The sequence below is a fragment of the Corylus avellana genome, chromosome ca4 (assembly GCF_901000735.1).
Source record: "Corylus avellana chromosome ca4, CavTom2PMs-1.0".
NCBI lineage: Eukaryota > Viridiplantae > Streptophyta > Magnoliopsida > Fagales > Betulaceae > Corylus > Corylus avellana.
In genome coordinates, this window is record NC_081544.1 from 8,230,408 (window position 1) to 8,250,201 (window position 19,794).

The window sequence follows — 19,794 nt, forward strand, 5'->3', positions numbered from 1 at the left end:
ACACCAAGATTTAAGTCATTCGGCTTAACAAGCCTACATCTATTGGCGGAGACAACCCGGAGAAAATTCAGTATCAAAAGATGAGTACAAGAGAATAACAGGGCGAGAAAATCACTCAAACCCAAAGCCTCAAATACACCACATTCTCACTTTGCTCAAAGGAGAATAATAAAAAAAGGGAAAAACTCTCTCTTTGATGCTCTCACTTTTTCTCTCTATTGTTGCCACACCAAAACACAAAGCAAATATTACGTTTTCTCTATGAACAAACCCTTTTATAGGACATAAAAGTCTGCTAAATCAAGGCTCCAACTCCAATTCGTAGAAGGACTTCAAGTCCAATTCATGCTATGAAAGGAAAACTAATTCAAAGAGCAATTGGGAATAAAAAACATGAGCCAAAAGAATCCTCCTTTAATGATGTGGATCCCACTCCAAGACTTGTAAAATCAAGCCACACGTTAACAATCTCCCACTTGACTTGAATCCACCAAGTGGTAAAGTAGTGAATCTCCTTTGGATGTCTCCTCCACCTGTCCTCAAGCTTGAAAACCAGCTTCAGTTTCTCAATAGCGACTCCTTTTGTCAACATGTCTGCCAGAGTCTCAGTTCCACGAATCTTCTCAAGTAACAATTATCCACTTGCAAAAAGAGATCGAATGAAGTGATACCTTAAATGTATATGCTTTGTTCTTGAATGATACGCCGGGCTCTTTGCAAGAGAAATGGCACTTTGACTATCATTGTGTAGAACGCCGTTCTCATTCTTCTTTCCCAACTCATCCAAAAAACACTATAGCCAAACCATCTCATTTCCAGCTTTTGTCACGGCCACATACTCTGCCTCTATAGTGGAAAAGGCTACAATTTTCTGAAACCTTGAGGTCCAACACAATCTCAGTATCTCCAAGAGTATATACAAACCCAGTAGTACTTTTCCTGCTATCAGCATCACCCGCTAGATCAGCATCCACGTAGCCCTGCAGCTTCAAAGCTACACCTATGAAGCAAAGGGACATATATGAAGTTCCTCTCAGATATCGCAAAATCCACTTGACTCTCCTAATGCTGCTTCCCTAGATTACTCATGTACCTACTCACAACTCCCGCTGCATGTGCAATATCCAGTCTAGTACAGATCATTGCATACATCAAACTTCCGATAGCTAAGTCGTAAGGCACCTTGCTCATGTATGCTTTCTCTTGATCCGTCTTTGATGATTGATCCTTGGTCAATCTAAAGTGACTCCCTAAGGGTGTACTCACTGACTTAGCTCCATCCATACTAAATCTGCTAAGAATCTTCTTCACATACTCTATCTGTGAAATCTTCAGTGAACTATTGGCCATGTCCCTTGATTCTCATCCCAAGGATTTGTTTAGTAGCACCAGAATCCTTCATTGCAAACTGCTTTGATAGCTGGTTCTTCAACTTGTTGATGTCTTCCATACTAGCCCCTGCAATGAGCATAACATCTACGTATAAGAGTAGAATAATGTAAAAGGACTAATTGATGCTCCCAATTAGGAGAATTGGAAGCATCAATTAGTCTCTCTTTGATGCTCCCCAAAGGACTCTCTTACACTGTAAGGGAAAAACTCTCTCTTTGATGCTCCCAATTAAAAACTCTCTCTGATGCTCCCAATTCTCACGGGTTTTGGGTAATAGGATTAATTTCCTAATAACTGGTATCAGAGCCAAGTTTAGTTTCCTGGGATGGGTGTCTAGAACACATATGGTTTGGAGTTGTGCCATCTCCCGGAACTTTTGTACGTGTGATGCTTTTGGAAATGTGTTGTTACCATGCACAACAATGATGAATAATATGGAATCGAAATGAGAGAGATCAAGAAAGTGTCAAGACACAGATTTATGTGGTTCGGCAATATGCCTACGTCCACAGGAGAGAGTGTGGCTATATTTTACTATTCAATGATTTAGTGTTACAACATAACATATTTATAGGAAAACCCTAATTATAAGTGTTTTGGAAAACTCCAAAATACCCTCAATAACTTATTTGTCCACAGGCCCACATAAACTAATTACACCAAATGGGCCAGTAGTATAATATGAGCCACTTGTTCCAACAATCTCCACATTGGCGAGTATTCACCTCTTTGAAGATAATCAAGTATTGGGCCTCCACCTAGAACTAATAGGTTTGGGGATGCCGCCTTCTCTCCTCTCCTTTCTAGCACCTAGAGACATTTGTCAAGTCCAAGTAATGCTTGAACTTGTCTGCGGTAAAAGGCTTCGTCAACATGTCTGCTGCATTCTCAGAAGTGTGAATCTTTTCAAGTAACAATTCACCTGTAGCAACCAATTCTCTAATCTTGTGAAACCTCACATCAATGTGCTTGGTTCTTGCATGATACACCTGGTTCTTTGCCAAGTAAATGGCACTCTGACTGTCACAATACAACAGATTTCCACCTTGTTGAATACCTAGCTCCCTGACCAACCCTATAAGCCACAAAGCTTCCTTTGCAGCGTCAGCTGTTGCCATGTACTCTGCCTCAGTCATGGATATCGCAACCGTGGACTGGATCATAGACCTCCAACATATGGGTCCTCCTACAAGAGTGAACACATAACCTGTCATCGACCTCTTGTCATCCAAATCTCCTGCATAATATGCATCTACATATCCGACGACTGACAAATCACTTTTCCGTCTGACAAAAGTGATGCCATACTCTGTAGTACCTTTCAAGTATCTAAAAATCCATTTGACTACATTCCAGTGCTGTCTCCCTAGATTCGCCATGTACTTGCTCACCATACTGACTGCATTGGCCAAATCTGGCCTAGTACATACCATAGCATACATCAGACACCCCACTGCACTAGCATTTGGGACCTTAGACATGTCTTCAGTTTCTTCAACTGTCTTTGGACACTGTGAGGTAGACAAACGGAAATGATTCACCAAATGTGTACTCACCGGTTTCGTATTCTCCATGCTAAACCTCTCCAACATCACCATCACATAGCCGGCCTGAATAGCCACAATCTCTTGGCATCCCTGTCCCTGCAAATCTCCATTCCAAGAATCTTCTTGGCTGCACCCAAATCCTTTATCTAAAATTCTCTACTCAACAAAACTTTCAATTTGTTGACCTCCACGATACTCTTAGTTGCATTAAGCATATCATCCACGTACAGTAACAGAAAAATAAATGAGTCATCATCAAGGCTGCCACATACACACAACAGTCATACTCATATCTTCTGTAGCCAATTCTAATCATTTAGGAGTCAAACCGCTTATACCACCGGCTTAGAGACTGCTTCAGCCCATAAAGTGACTTCTTCAATTTACAGACTAAGTGCTCCTGTCCAGGTTGACTGAACCCTTCTGGCTGCTCCACGTAAATTTGCTCCTCCAACTCACCATGGTGAAAAGTTGTCTTCACATCCATTTGCTCAAATGTCATGTCATAATGAGCTACCAACGCCAATACCGCTCTGATGGAAGTATGTCTGACCAATGGGAAAAATATTTTCTCATAATCAACCCCTTTCTACTGTGAATAACCCTTTGCTACTATGCAAAGCTTGTACTTTTCCCCCATTTTTCTTGAACACCTATTTACACCTTATCGCCCTCTTCCTCTCTAGAAGCTCCACCAAATCCCACGTCTGGTTTTTATACAGAGATTCCATCTCTTCTGCCATAGCATCCACCCATCTACTCTTCTCTTGGCTATTGACATCCTCTTGAAAAGTAGTAGGATCCCCGCTTCTGATCACAAGAGTATAAGAAACCATGTCTTCAAAACTGTACCTGGTTGGTGGCCTGATAGTGTGTCTAGGCCTATCTGTGGCTATAGTATGATGCTCCTTAACTCCTGAAGTAGAAGCCTCTGTACCCTGAGAAGTGTTCTCCTGCACATGAGTCTCTAACTCCACCTGCACCACCTGCTTATCACCGCTACTGCTTTTTGGCACCTGCTGCTTTTTACCCTGAGTACTCTTCAACATGGAATTTTCATCAAATACCACGTCTCTACTAGTCACCACCTTGTTTGCCTTCAGAACCCAAAACTTGTAACCCTTAACCCCTTTCCTATATGCAAGAAAGATACACTGTCTAGACTTTGGATTAAGCTTCGATCATTCTTCGCTAGGTATGTGCACATAGGCTGGACAACCAAATACTCTCAAGCCAGAGTAATTTACCTCATTACCTGTCCACACCTCCTCTGCAACCTTCCCATCTAGTGCTACCCTCGGTGACCTATTGATCAAGTAGCATGTCATACTCACTGCATCTGTCCAGAAAATCTTTACAAGTTCAGCATTCAACCTGAGACATCGTGCTCTCTCTGCAATAGACTTGTTACTCCTTTCCGCCACACCATTTTGTTGTGGTGTCTCATGTACTGTAAAATGTCTCTTTACACCATGTTGCTCACAAAAATCTCTGGACTTGTCTTTTGTGTACTCAGTTCCATTATCTATCCTAAGGCATTTAACCTTCTTCCCAATCTGGTTCTCCACTTCAGCTTTCCACAAATTGAACTTGGCAAACGTCTTTTATTTGTGCTGCATGAAGTACACCCAAACCTTTCTAGAAAAATCATCAATAAAGATCACGAAATACATATGTTCGCCCCGTGATGCTGTCCTCAGTGGTCCCCAAACATTAAAATGAACAAAATCCAGAATACCCTGTCTTGTGTGTGGTTGTCTTGAATTGCACCCTATTTTACTTTTTCAGAACACAGAACTTACAGAAATCAAGCTTGCATGTTTTAACACCCTTCAACAAATTTCTCTTATGAAGCTCCAACATGCCCCGCTCACTCATATGGCCCAATCACATATGCCATAAAACAGTACAATTAGAATCAGACTTCACAGAGGCGACTCCACCTACAACTGTACTTCCCAACGGTCTATAGATATTCTTTATACTTTTATGCCCCTTCATCACTACCATCGCACCCTTAGTCACCTTCATTACTCCACCTTTAGTCTTATAACCATAATCATTTGAATCTAAGGTGCCTAATGAAATCAGATTCTTTTCCACATTTGGTACATGTCTAACATCACATATTGTTCTAACCGCACCATCAAACATTTTAATTCTAATATTGCCAATGTCAGTAATTTTGCAATGCGCACCATTACCCATAGTAACTATACCAGAATTAACTAACCTGTAGTTGTCAAACCAATCTCTGTTGGATGTCACATGAAACGAACATGCTGAGTCCAAAATCCAAGAATCCACAAGATGCTCTAAATTTGATGCAATATAAAGCATATCACCATCAGCATCATTTGAATTTTCCTCGACTACATTCGCAAACCATGAGAAACCTTCGTTCTCATCATCCTTATTCTTCTTCCAGTCTAGACAATCCCTCTTTATATGCCCTTTCCTCCCATACTTATAGCAATTGACTTTGACAGAGAATTATTGCCATTCGAACCACCCTTATTACTATTTCTTCCACGTTCTTAGTTACCCTTTACCACTAGCCCTTCTCCTTGAGAACTTTCATCATTGATTTTTCTCCTCTGTTGAAAAGCCAACAGGGCTCCTGTAATGTCTTCTAACTCCAAGGTCTCTTTCCCTCATGTCAGAGTTGTAAACAAATTCTCATACTTAAGAGAAGTTGGGAGTGAATTCAATAGCATCAACATTTTGTCTTCGTCTTCGAACTTCACATCTACCCTCTTCAAATCGCCGATTACCTGATTGAGCACGTAGATGTGTTGGCTCAGATCCGAGCCCTCCGCCATCTTCAAGCTGTAAAACCGCTGCTTTAGATAGAGTTTGTTCATCAACGACTTTGACTTATACCGAATTTTTCAGTTTCAACCAAACTGCCACCGGAGATTTTTCGTCCATGACATGATACATCACGTCATTTTCTAAACAAAGCCAAATAGTAGCCACCGTCTTAGCCTCAAGTTCCTTCCAATCTATGTCCGCCATCCCTTCTGGTTATTTCCCATATAACGCCTTCACCATCCTTTGTTGCACCAACAAATCCTTAACACATTTATACCATAACCCGAAATTACTAGTTTCATCAAACTTCATCACGTCGAATTTCATAGAAGATGTGCCAATCCCAGCCATTGTAGAATTAGGCTTTCATACCAATTGTTGTTACTGTGCACAACAATGATGAATAATATGGAATCGAAAGGAGAGAGATCAAGAGAGAGTCGAGACACAGATTTATGTGGATCGGGAATGTGCCTACGTCCACAAGAGAGAGTGCGGCTATATTTTACTATTCAATGATTTAGGGTAACAACATAACATATTTATAGGAAAACCATAATTATAAGTGTTTTGGAAAACTTCAAAATACCCCCCACAACTTATTTGTCCCCAGACCCACATAAACTAATTACACCCAATGGGTCAGTAGTAGAATATGAGCCACTTGTTCAAAGAAAATGTAAAAAGGCTCATAAACGAGGGAGAGTTGACCCAATGTGTTGATGGACTCACACATAAAGGGGAGATTGTTGAGTATATGTGTGAGTGAAAAATTAATAGAACCCCACATTGGAAATATGTATGAAGTGTGAGTGGTTAATATAGCATTTTTGGGCCCGAACCCATGAGCTTAAGCTTTTGGGTTGTGTGATGTCTCAACATGCTATATTATGGGCTTACAAAAGGAGTCTCCAAAGGTATTAATCTCCCAACACATTGTTGTGTATTATTATTTTGTTGCGTGTTTGTGGTCTAAATTGTGGTTTGTAAAACCCTTAAGGACAAGTTGAATAATGCTTTTGTATTTGACTTGCAAGATTTTTCTCGATTGTTTGAGTTATATTATAATGCACCCAAGATTGGAATTGGGGTTGTTTTAAGTGAAGGTGGCACACCGATGGCTTATTTAAGTAATAGTTAAGATGAACTCCCATCTCGACATGCACTTTGGGCAACATAAATTCATTAGTTTTCCTTTGTTATCTAGCACAATTCTAGTGCCTTGAACAAAGTGGTGGATGTGCTCAGCAGAAAGACATCTTTATTGGTTACTATGTGAACCAAGGTACTGGGGTTTGATTTCTTCAGAGATTATTTATATATTGACCCATATTTTGGTCTTATTGTGAGTGACTAGGCAACAAAAACAATAAGACAATTATTTCATGCATGATGATTTTATGTTCAAGAGAAATCAATCGTGTGTTCCAAAGGGTAGTCTTTGCCTGAAGATTACTCATAGCTACACAATGAAGGCAATGTGGAATATGACAAGAATCTAAAACTTATGTTGGATTAGTATTGTTGGCTTAGAATGAGGAAGGAGGTTGCCATATTTCGCAAGCGGCGTTGGATTTGTCTAGTGTTTAAAGGTACTGCCACTAATGAGGAATTGTACATTCCGCTTAATATTCCTGGTTAGCCTTTAACTAATGTGAGCATGAAATTTGTTTTGGGGTTGCCGAGAACACAAAAGGGTAATGATTCTATCTTTGTTGTGGTGGATCACTTCTAGAAGATGGCTCATTTCATAGCTTGCAAGAAGACCTTTGATGTAGTTAATGTTACTTAGTTGGACTTTCGAGAAGCCTACCATCTTCATGGCTTGCCATTGTCCATCATTACTAACTGAGATACTAGCTTTCTCAACCATTTATGGAGGTGTTTATTGTGTTTGTCTAATACCAAGCTTGATCTTAATAGTACTTTTTATCCACAAACTAACGGCCATACAGAGGTTGTTAATTTTTCTTTGAGGGATTTATTTCGTAGCTTGGTGGTAATCATCTCAAGTCTTAGCATCAACAGTCATTTTAGGTAGTTGACTTTGATATCCTCAAAGAAGAAGGTAGTTGAGTTCTCCAATGAGGATTCATCTTATAAAGAGTCCGCAACTTTGTTGGCCAAGAAATTCAAGAGGTTTCTAAAAATTCAACAAGGGTTCCAAGAACCTTCAATCGAATGATACCAAGGGTGATTTCCTATGAGCGACCTAAGGTAAGAGAGAAGTGTAGGAAGGACATGAGCGTTCAATGCTTCGAATGCTCGAGCTTCGGGCATGTTAGGACCGCTAATCCTAATTTCTTGAATGCAAAGGGTAAAGCCCTTAATCCATCAATGAACGTGAGCTATATGAATTTCATCAATTTGGTGAATGATCTAAGTGGTCCTAGTGAGGCTGAGCCTCCCATTCTTTATGAGACTTTGTGATGGTGAATCACAAGCTGATTCTGATTAGTAGATTGATCTATAAAAGGCTTATAACCAAGTGTTTAAAGAATTTGCTAAACTTAAAAAGATAAACAAATCTTTGCTTAAACAATTGGCTGATTTGAATCTTGAAAGGAAATCTTTGGTTGAATAGTTGCATGTATTAAATTCTGCTTATGATTCCTTGAATATTGACAACTTTGACTTAGTGGATCAAATTGATTAATTAGTTGCTTCTTAGTATGATGTGCAACATGAGTTTTGTGTTAAACTAGATAACTTATTGAGTTTTCAAAAACCATATGGAGATACACATGGCCTTGGTTTTGACAGTGACGCCTTATATTCTCAAGACACACCAGGTACTCAAGGGAAGATTTTGTTTGTGCTCGATATTGTTGTTGAGGATCCTAGTTCTAGAAATTTGGATAAGGGGGAATGGTGTTTTATAGTCTGAAGGACTTAAGAGTGTAGGCCAAGGGAAGAGAGATAGAATTCCCTTGAAGTTCAAGGTTGAGGGTGTTAACCTTCCTAGGAGACAACTTCCACAAAGCTCTATCCCTAAGTGTTATCACTATGGTAAAATGGGTCACATTTGACCTCATTGTTACCAACTTAGGTCTAGCCAACCTAAGAGAGAAAGTCCCCCACCTAAGACTGACCTAGTTGAGCTTGTCTTGATGATTTAGGATGTTGTGTTTAGGTTAGACAAGCTTGAGCTTTCACAAGGTGTTCCCATCGAAAATCGGAACATACTTAGGAGGGGTTGCTACTCACCCTATAAAGGGGAGAGGCAAGAGACCAACCTAGTGTAGGTGTCGCTTATTATATTAGGATTGTGGTTTCATGCATTCTCATCTGCATCCTAGATCATGCATTTTTATTTGCTTTTGTGCATTTTATTTGTTTTTGGATGTTTTGCATGAATCTTTCCTTATTTGTGTGCTTGCATCATGTTGCATGTTTCTCTTTTTGCTTTGTGTGTATATATATATATATTGAAAGGAATAGAAAGAAAAGAAGGATTTTTTTTTTTTTTGGTGCTACTTGTCACTAGCACAAGAGATTGATTCATCAAAAGATCAATTTTCTTTTATGAGTGGTGATCACACATTTTTGGTTGTGTACTTTTAACATGAGAATTCGATGATCCTGATGGATTGTGTGCATTCTTATTGTATGATTGATATGTCATATCAATCATGGATTTTCTTTTGCACACTTTGGATTCCATTTTCTTACGTTTGACAACATCGGTATGCATTTGGTAAGAAACCATGTAAGGGAGGTTGACTAGCTTATCAGTCAAATTGACCCACTAGCTAGTTGAACCTATAACCTAAAAACCTCTACATCCTATGCACCCCAGCCTTTAGACTTATGCATCTTTGTTTAAGAGACATTTCCAAAATGGAAAAAACAATGAATGAATATGTGTAATGTTCTTTGGTTGTCCTTATAGAAACAGTTAGTGACCAATTCATTGCAAAAGCATACGGTCACTAACAGACATGATTTAGCTAATTCTGAGTTTTAGAGGGAGTGTTTGGATGAGGGTGTCTAGGCCATAGTATGATAAGTTTTGACATTTTATTTGATTTGCATGTCAACTTACTCATAAGGTGTTTGTTGATATAGCCTACCTCCACATCAAGTTATGGTCTCACACTTGTTTTTGGGATTTTGCGCACACACACACAATTCATGAACCAATTGATCATATCATGAAATTTTGTGTCATTTGTTTTGTGTCCATCAAGTGTGTGAAATGTCAAGTCAATTTTACATGTGTTGAAAATTCTGTATGCTTAACATTCATTAATCGCAATTGTTTTTATGATGTGACATATTATTGTGCTGTTTGATGGAGTATTGCACTCATGAAGAGTGAATTTCTTGTTTTGGTAATTTGAGGGAGAATTTGTTCTCTTGACATTTATGCCCGAACAACTTATTGCTATGTCTAAACCTGGCTACATGATAAGAACCACGCTTCTTTGACCATGTCCAGACACGTTGATATCATGTTCGGACTTGCCCTGCGGGAGATTTAGACTTGAGTTTTAAAACCCGAAAATCATTCATTTTCCCTCATTTCTAGTTTTTGAACTCTCATTCTCTCTTGCACTCGGTGTTATGTGGGAGATTTGGGAGTATTTGTAGCATCAATTCATCAATCAAATCTCCAATCCGAATTGTTGTAAGTTTTCATAGCTCAAACATGTTTTTGCTTTTGTTGCTTTTTATCTACAGTTCAAAACCTAGGTTTCAGACTGGGTTGCAATTGTTTATTATTCATGCATCTTTCCTGATTTGTGAGTGATAATTGGTTGACTAATATCTAAAGAATGTATATTGAGGATAATTTTCTTGTTATAACATGCTTTTCCTTGATTGCATTGTGTAAATGTATGAATTTGCATAGGTTTTCAAAATAGCATTAAATTTATTGTTTTTGATTGTTTTGAAATCCTTGTGATTGTATGCATTAAGATGGCATGAACGTTTGATTTTGATTTTCAAAATACCCTAAAACGATGGTTTTGGTAGTTTTGAAATATTTGTGATTGTGTGCTTACATATTAATTTGATCATGCATTAAACATCATACTCATTGATTCTTTTAGGTTTAGGGAGTTTGAGTGATTGTGAGGAGTGTCTCACTTAGGGTGAGTTGGTAGATGGTCACACACAAGCATGAGTTTTGGTTGTGCATCATCTTTGTTTTGGTGATTGATATTTATGCTAGGTGTCTTTTGATTGTTTGCCTTTTTGTTGCATGATATGTCGAATACCAAGAAAAGAACTCGAGAGGAGATGAAAGCCATGAGTCAGAAGATTTGTAAACCCTCACTTGTGGTTGAGTGTGAAGTCAAGCTTGACGATTTTGAAGGGCCTCAATTTGCTTTTAGGGAAAATTACAGTTTACCTCCTTAAAGTTGACAACGTTTTTCAATTCGAACACCAAAGTTTCAATTTTTGCAATCCACCCCCCACAAAGTTTCAATTTTTTTCAATTCGAACAATATTATTCCAAAATTCCCATATTGCCCCTAATTTTTATTTTTTTTTTTATTTTTTTATGAAAAAAAATGGGGGTGAAAAATGGCCAGATGGCCAAAGGGATGGCTACGGCCACCTTGAATATTTTTTTTAATATTTTTTTTATAAAAAATAAAAAAATAAAAATTAGGGGCAATATGGGAAATTTTGGATACAATTGGTCAAATTGCAAAAAATTGGAACTTTGGGGGGGGGTGGATTGCAAAAATTGAAACTTTGGTGTTCGAATTGAAAAACGCTGTCAACTTTGGGGGGTAAACTGTTATGACCATCTTTCAAGAATGTCAGTGACCAAGTCTCTTTGAGCCTAACTTAGTGATGAATGTGACTTAGTGGGCTACAGTGTATAATAGCAATAAAGAATGGATAGGTATTTCTAGATCTTAATACTGTCAAAGGATCTAAGAAATCTTCTCTAAAACGCTAGATACTCTCTAGGTTTTGAAGGAAAAACAGAAGAATGCTCAACTCTGAGGCTTCTTATTGAACAAAACTCTATCATAAACAACAACTGCATTCTAGGGTCTGTAAAGTATGTATTTATAGGTCTCAAAACCCTAAACTTAGTAAAAGTACGAAACTAACTTGATTTAAAACTCTATGGCGCCTGTCTGGACAGAACTTAAGCCCATCCTGATGGCCGTAGATATAAATGTAAAAAACACAAAAAATAACATAGGTGTCCGGATGGTCCCCGGACGAGGACTTTAGATGAGGCTCTCGGGTTCAAGCTCATCCGGACCTGCTGCAGACAAGGTTGCAGACAAGGCTTGCCGATCTACATCACTTAGCCTACATCATGCTTGTTCACGACTTCTATGCGAATATCAGTTCAATGAGTTTCAATTATCCTACCTTATTTAAGGCTACGTTATAGGCAGCACTCTTTAGGTCAACCCCAATCTAATTAGCCAAAACCATGTGTTTCCATATCCAACCACTTCTCAGCATCCTACCAAGGTCGAGATGATGCTAGTTTTAACCCTAGCACAGGTTTACAGTGGTATGAGTCTAAAAAGCAGCTGCCTATTTTTAATTTGAGGACTCCTGAGCATTTTTTAGCCAAGATTGTGTTGCAAAACATTTGGCTCATCAATAGGAATAATGAAATGGGTTTTGATAGGGGAAACTAGTCTATGCATTTGGGCGGGGGTTTCTTTTTGCTTTTGTACCCATGTCATCAAGAAAATGCTATTTCTCTACCATTTGGAGGTCTTATCTCAAAGATCCTCAAAGCACGTCTACAGAACATCCTAGCTAGTGAGAATATGAATGTTCCTCTTGGAAGGTTTGGGAAGGCCATGGCAATAGTCCAAAAGTCAGATGCTCATCAACATTGATTGCCAACTACAGTTGTGCCTACTCTAGAAGTTGCTTGAGAACATGGTGCTTCTTCCTCGTCATTAGATATCTCCTTCCAGACATTATGAAGTCGTTCACTACAATAGCTCAACATCAAACAAAGATGTCCAAAGTTGTTGTTAATCATGGGAATGTGCTAGAAAATATGAAGAAATTGGACCATTTGCAGACTATTGTTGATCATATCAAGTCAGGTGTAAAGACCATTCGCAATGTGTTGGATCAAGACACACACACACACGAGTGTGTGCACGCGCACACACACAATTTACGAGTGTTGTTTTTTATACATTTTGAGATGTTATCTTAAATGATACATTTGATGATTTTGACATCACTTGATCATTTTGGTTTGCAGAGGTTTTTGTCTTTGTGATTTGGTGACAAAAAGGGGAGAATTTTGGGGGATCAATTATTGTAGAATTTAATGTTAGGATATTTTATCATGTATAATGTATCTATCATGATTAAATGTTTTATTATTATGTTACGTCATTCAATTTGGTGTATCTATTTTGGATGATGGGATGGATTTATATGTTTCATGTTTTGGTATAACTATACATATCGAATCTTAATGATCTACCTTGATCAAGAGAAGCTAGAGGCTTCAGGTTAATGTGTAGGTTTTATGCACCGACAGACACAGAAGTTGTCTTTTCACAAAATGCTATCAACACGTAAGACAATAACTCCTAAAGGCTACTTATAATGTTGATTCCAAATCCTTAAAGAATTGTGTACTCATATGTGAAATGGAGGTTACTTAGGTACATCTATGGATAAGACCTTTACTAGAGTCAATATTCCCGTTGTGTTGGGTAAGCAAGATTTTTTCAAGAAGAAATCAATGTCATTTTCTTTGAAATGATAATAAATTTACCATTGAGATAAATTTTATGGATTGAATTATTCCGAGTGCCTTGCCAGGGTATTTTGGTTGGGCAAGCCAAAATAATGTACATGTGATAAGGCTTTCACAAGTATGGGAATAATAATAAAATTAGTGACTCAAGGATAAAGAGGTAGAGAATTAAGTGGCAGTATCTTTGTCCTTAATTCTGCTACATAAGATTTCATGGAGGAATCAAAAGTCAATATTAAATAATCTAAGGGATTAATTGTTTTAATCAAATATATAAACTAAAGTGCAATTAAATTTTTTTCTAGATTCAATTGTAATTAAATAGTGACTTAGGTAAGTCGAGACTATCAAAAGCTAGTTTTATTCTTCTCTTTAGACTCTCACCAAGCTAATGTAATTTAACCAATATACCGTTCTTATTTCGGCTGCTTGTTTTACTTTATTATAACATGGGCTAGAGAGAAATAGTGTAGAAGAATGCATAAGAGGGAAATTTGGCTAGTAATAAAATCCAAGCCCAAGGGACATGCAGTGGACGCATGGGCCAGTGAACTAATTGCTAGCCCTATGCCTCAACTACTAAGGACGTGGAAGCTAGGGTTTTACATGCCCTAGGCATCCAACCCTAGAAGTCCTTCTTTTATATATATGTCTGATGTATATCTGTTAAATATATATGTTTGATGTATGCTCAAATTTAAAAAACTTTCAGAACAAGAATGTCTTCGTTTAGCCCTTTCTCAACTAATTTAAATCAAAATAAGATGACAGGTCCTAATTACGTGGATTGAAAATGTAATTTGGACATTATGCTCACAACTAAGGGTCACAAATATGTGCTGACCAAGGCTTTTCCAAATGACGCAGCAGCTAATGCATCTGAGGATCAGAAAGCACGACATGATCGTTGGGAGAAATCCAATGAGATGGAAAGTGATATGTTTTGGCCTCTATATCAAATGTGATCCAACATCAACTTCAAAATGTGGATCACGCTTCTAACATGATGGCCATCTTGAAAGAAATGTTTGTAGAGCAAAATCTTGAAGCAAAAGAAGAAACAATGAGATCTTTGTTAAATATAAAGATGGCTAAAGGAATTCTAATAAGAAAACATTGTCTGGCCTTGATAGTCATGCTTAATACACTGGAGGTTCTGGGTGCTGAGACTGATAGAGAATCTCAAGTAGACATTGCTCTACAGTCTCTCCCTAATTCATTCAATTAGTTCAGGTTGAATGTGTCAATGAGTAAAATTGATTACACATTGGTTGAACTAATGAATGAGTTTATCGTAGCGAAAAAATCCTCAAGACCAAGGCTCCACTTAACATTGCTTGGGCTTCTACTTCTAAGCTGAAAGGTTTTAAGAAGAAGCCGATTAAACAAGTGGGCAAAGTTCTTGCCAAAAGGTTTAAGAAAGCCGAGAAATGAACAGAAGGCAAACATATTGGAAAATGTTACCACGGTGATAAGCCAAGGCATTGGAAGAAAGATTGAACCAAGTGTTTTGCTTCTACAAGTCAAGGTAATGAATCTTCTTTCTTGGTTGAAACAAGTTTAGTTGTGAATCCAACAAATTCCCGGTGAGTGACTTCAGGATCAACTAATCATGTCTACAATTCATTGCTGGGGTTACAGCTAACCAGGCAACTGAATGAAGGAGAGATGTGCTTGACACTTGGAGATAGGACAAGGGTTCCGGTCCACTCCATTGGAATTTCTAAAATTTATTTCAATTCAAGAGTTTTAATATTATTAATTTGTCTCTATGTACCCAATATACGCAGAAATTTAATTTTTATGATTTTTTAGGGTAAATGCGGTTATACCTCTATTTTGAGTGAAACCGCAATAACACAAAAGGATAATTTATTTATTCGTTCTAGTATAATGATGGTTTGTATATTATTCCTCCTAATTTATATTCTATTAACAATTTTGTTCTAGTACTCACGATACTTTACCATTAAAAAAGAAAGTTCATTCAACTAATGAAGCATATCTTTATCTTTAGCACTTACATCTTGGTCACATTAACTCAAAGAAGATTCAAAGACGGATTAATGACGAGCTTCTGGGCCAGTTGAACTTCGAGGATTACCCAGCCTGTGAATCATGTATTGAAGGTAAAACTACGAAAGGTCATTCTCTGCAGAAGGGCATAGAGCCAAGGATTTGTTAGAATTAGTACACACTGATGTATGTGGTCCCATAAGTGTCCAAGCACGAGGATGTTATCAGTAGTTCATCATGTTGACTAATGATTACTCAAGGTATGGTTATGTTTACCTAATGCATCAGAAATCTGAAACCTTTGAAAGATTCAAAGAGTTTGGGGTTGAAGCCGAAAAACAATTAGATAAACATATTAAAGCCATTCGATCTGATAGAGGTGATGAATACTTCCTCTAGGACTTCAAAGACCATTTATGAAAAGTTAGGATTATATCACAGTTGACTGCACTTTGTACTCCTCAACTAAATGGTACAATAGAAAGAAGGAACAAAACACTCTTAGAAATTGTAAGAGCTATGATGCATATTGTTACTCTACATGTTTCTTTTTGGGGATATGCTTTAAAAACAGTAGCATACTTGCTGAATATGGTTCCATCTAAGTCTGTTTCCAAGATACCTACAGAATTGTGGTTGGGACACAAGCTTAGCTTGAGTCACATCCATATATGGGGTTGCCCAGCACATGAGGAGCTCCCAACAACTAAATGTTCCCTAAGCTATCCGGACATACCTGCAGACATGACCAGGTTAGTCAGCATCACTAGCAATCATGTTCGGACATGGAGGACACATGTTCAGACATAAGGAAAACCTGAGACAGCGTGTTCCCTAGCATGTGGACTACTCTCCGGACATGATTTTTACATGGCCAGATGCCACAACGCAAAACACGATTTTGTTCTTTAAAACACCAGTTTTGCTCAATCTTTCTATATCTCTGACAGCACAATTTTTTAGAGAACCTAAACGTAGCGAAGAGACAGTTTTTGGCGTACCAAGTATCTTGATGTGTTGATACACAAGATAACTTGAGGTGTGCCATGAAGCCGTGTTCATATGTTAATGGCTCTTGGAGTTTGAATTAAACCATAGTGCTACTGCAAGCTTATTCATTAACGAAGTCTATTGGTGGGTCGATAAAGATTCTATGATAAGTTTGACTAGTGAGGATCTAGAGCCTAGTGAGAACCCAAGGAGGTGAGTGAGGAGCTCATCTGCGCTAGGAGCCTTACCGTTACGAAGGATTGTAAGTATCCATGTCCTTGTATTATTCTTCATAGTAGAATCCCAGGTTTGACTGCCTCAAAAAGGATTTTTCTTAAGTCATTAAGGTTTTTCTCTTCGTCAACAAAAATCATGTTGTTGATAATTGTTGTAATTGTGGTTTGATATTAATGTTTGTTTAATTGAAATTGATATTATAAACTGCATTAAATTGTTATCCACATTGTTAGGGGTCTAAATTTGGGTTTTTAGGTTCTAATTGCACCAACTCTCCTACTGATCATCGATATTTTAAATGCCAAGGATTTGGTCAGACCACTTCGGATTGTTGTAAGCATATAATTATTTCTCTTGTGGAGGAAATTGTAGATGAAGAGAATCACATAGGTGAGCCAATATTTGATGAGTAGGTAGGAAAGAAGAAGTCATACGCCAAGGAGAATCTCTAATGGTTTGTAGGAGCTCGAGAGCAGGCCATTTACATGATCTCATGGCAAAGTATGTGATGTTATCGTTAATAGAGAAAGTTGTACGTTGTGACAAAGATAGTGAAAAAATTGAATGAGGTACAAGTACTTAAGCAATGCTTGGTTCGGCTGAAGTGTTATATTCCTATGAACACGTGGAATTTGTTACTTGGTCAACCCCAACAATATGATAGAAAGGTTATTCATGATGTGTTTAAAAATACTTATTCTTTTATGAAAGATAGAGTGAAGGTGGGTTTAGGGCCTAATAAAAAGGAGAGTTGTCCCAAGCCACCTAAAGGGAGAGGGAAAAAATTTGTTGTAAAAAGCCGAAGTTGAAAAGGCCTTGGTGGAGTCTACTTATCCTATGCCTTTATTTCTCTAGAGGGAAATGAGCACAAAAGTGAGTTGCCTCTTACCATGGATACGATACATTATGCCATGAATTTAAAGATGCTCTACACGTGAAATAACATAGCATTGATTTCATACTTGGTGCTAGTCCTCTTAACAAGGCACCTCATACAATGAATCCTTAGGAGCAAAAAGAGTTTCAAAGGCAAGTAGATGAGTTTATTGCTAAGGGGTTATTGTTCCAACCCTTGTAATGAAAAGGGATGGTTCTTGGCATATATGTGTTGATATTAGAGCAATGAACACCCACGTGGAAGCCGCTGTGGATAGAAAAAGCGGCGGGAGGAGGGCGTTAGTCAATCAATGAGCAAGTATGATTTGCCCGAATGCAATGCGGAGGTGGGCTCGAAAGCAGCCCCTGGAGAGACTCTTTTGAATGTCTCTATTGAGTGACAGAGATCTTTTTATTGAATATGATAGATGAATTAATGTGAACCAACTAGTAATCGAGAGAGAGCCGTGATCTCTAATGGTTATTTCGAGAGAGCCTTAACCTCTAAAAACACATTAAACGGTGTTCTAAAATGATAATCAACTCATATATTTCTTATTGATAGTTTCCCTTTAAATAAAAAACAATAGACTATTGATTGCATAAGAGACTAGTTAGGTCTTGATCACATCTAAGACTAGGTGGACTCTAGTAAGGAAAGATTCTGAATTAGAGATCTATGATCCTATATTAGCCTAAAAATAAATGCAGACAATAAATAGAGATTTACTTTTTATTATTCTCTAACTTAACCCTCAAGGAAAGATTACATAATGAACCGGTCGACTGGTCATATAGGATAGATCAACACTTGCTGCATTTTCAGCAAATCATTTAGAAGCTTCGAGAGAACAAAATGGAGCCTATATATGTTAACAACTTGAACCGTTTAGCACAACTAGTCTGGTGTTTTTGGGTTTTGTGATCTCTAGTGAGGGAATTAAGATGGATTCAAGAAAGGTGGCAACAATCACAAGTTAATTTTTTTTTTTTTTTTTTTTATCGTTGTTTTATCAGAATTTTCAACACTATTATTGCACCTATAACTAATTGCTAGAAAGGAAGAGTTTTCAAGTGAATCGAAGAATGTAATTACAATGTAGGACGACATGTGTAAACTGAGGAGATGAACACGACAACACAATTATAAGTTTGTGGCCTCATGGTAAGAATTTGTCTTCTGAAGTATGCGCCTAAATTAGTGCTATATTTTATGAAGACGTCCTTTTATAAATGCTGACAACTTCTCTTTGATTGGAGTGATCGAAAAGGCAAATAGGTAGCAGCGACACATTAAACCCTTCATGGTAAGATTAACTTCTCTTCTTCTAAAAGTTGAAAACTGTGGTTTGCAGAAAGCAGAAGACTCGGCAGTACTTAAGTTTCTTTATTTGATGTATCCTAGTACATTTTTTCAGTCACTCCCTCTTTAGGTTTGCTCAGTCTTGTTGTTTGACTCGGATCTTCATTCTCTCTCCCTCCCTCTCAAGAAATGATAGGACTCCACGATATCAAGAAATGATAAAACTATTGGACAGTGCATGAATAAAACGATCAAAATGTATACATACATACATACATACACTATAAGTAGAAAAACTAAATGTTTCTCAAAGTAGAAAGAGAGAGAAACCTTGAGCTGGCGTAGTCAAAGAGCTTTCCAGTAGAAGAGAAGACAATGAGAGCAATTTCAGCATCACAGAGAGTTGAGAGCTCCAGAGCCTTCTTAAACAGCCCCCTCCTCCTCTTAGAGAAAGTCACCTGCCTTGTCGTTGTGTTGTCAATCTTTTTTATCTGGATTTTCCTCCTCGTCATTTTTTAGAGAAGAAAAATGATCCGACCCTTTACATGAAACCAATCAAAATTATCAGTCCCAACTTAGTAATTTCTAGGAAGAGTAAATCGCTTTACAAACTATGCTTGTAGAAAAGAGAAACAATTATCTTCAACAAAAGTTTCAACCCAAGTATCTCAGAGAGAGCAAATTTAAACTCTTATGCATGAAAAATACAGAAAGGGAGAAGCTAATTTAATGTTAATCATGTAGGAAATCAGAAAGAATAATTAAAGTGAGAGAGTAAACCAGAAAGAGAGAGGATAATAGAACGAAGAAAGTTCTTTTAAAAAATGAAAAATCAAACTGCACTTGCTCTCTCCCCCCCAAAAAAATATGGAAAAATATGAAACATAAGCTGAAATTGA

The 19,794-nt window shown here is 37.7% G+C and overlaps 1 protein-coding gene across 5 annotated transcripts in view; it reads right to left on the bottom strand.

The window, feature by feature from the left end:
* Positions 1–19,794, bottom strand: part of LOC132177027 (MADS-box protein JOINTLESS-like) — a 44,265-nt gene that overhangs the window by 24,161 nt on the left and 310 nt on the right. For all 5 annotated transcript variants that reach the window (XM_059589228.1, XM_059589227.1, XM_059589225.1 and 2 more), the window contains one exon: positions 19,226–19,434. In XM_059589228.1, the coding sequence (XP_059445211.1) occupies positions 19,226–19,407 (182 nt within the window). In that variant the 5' untranslated portion in view covers positions 19,408–19,434. The remainder of the gene's footprint in view (positions 1–19,225; positions 19,435–19,794) is intronic.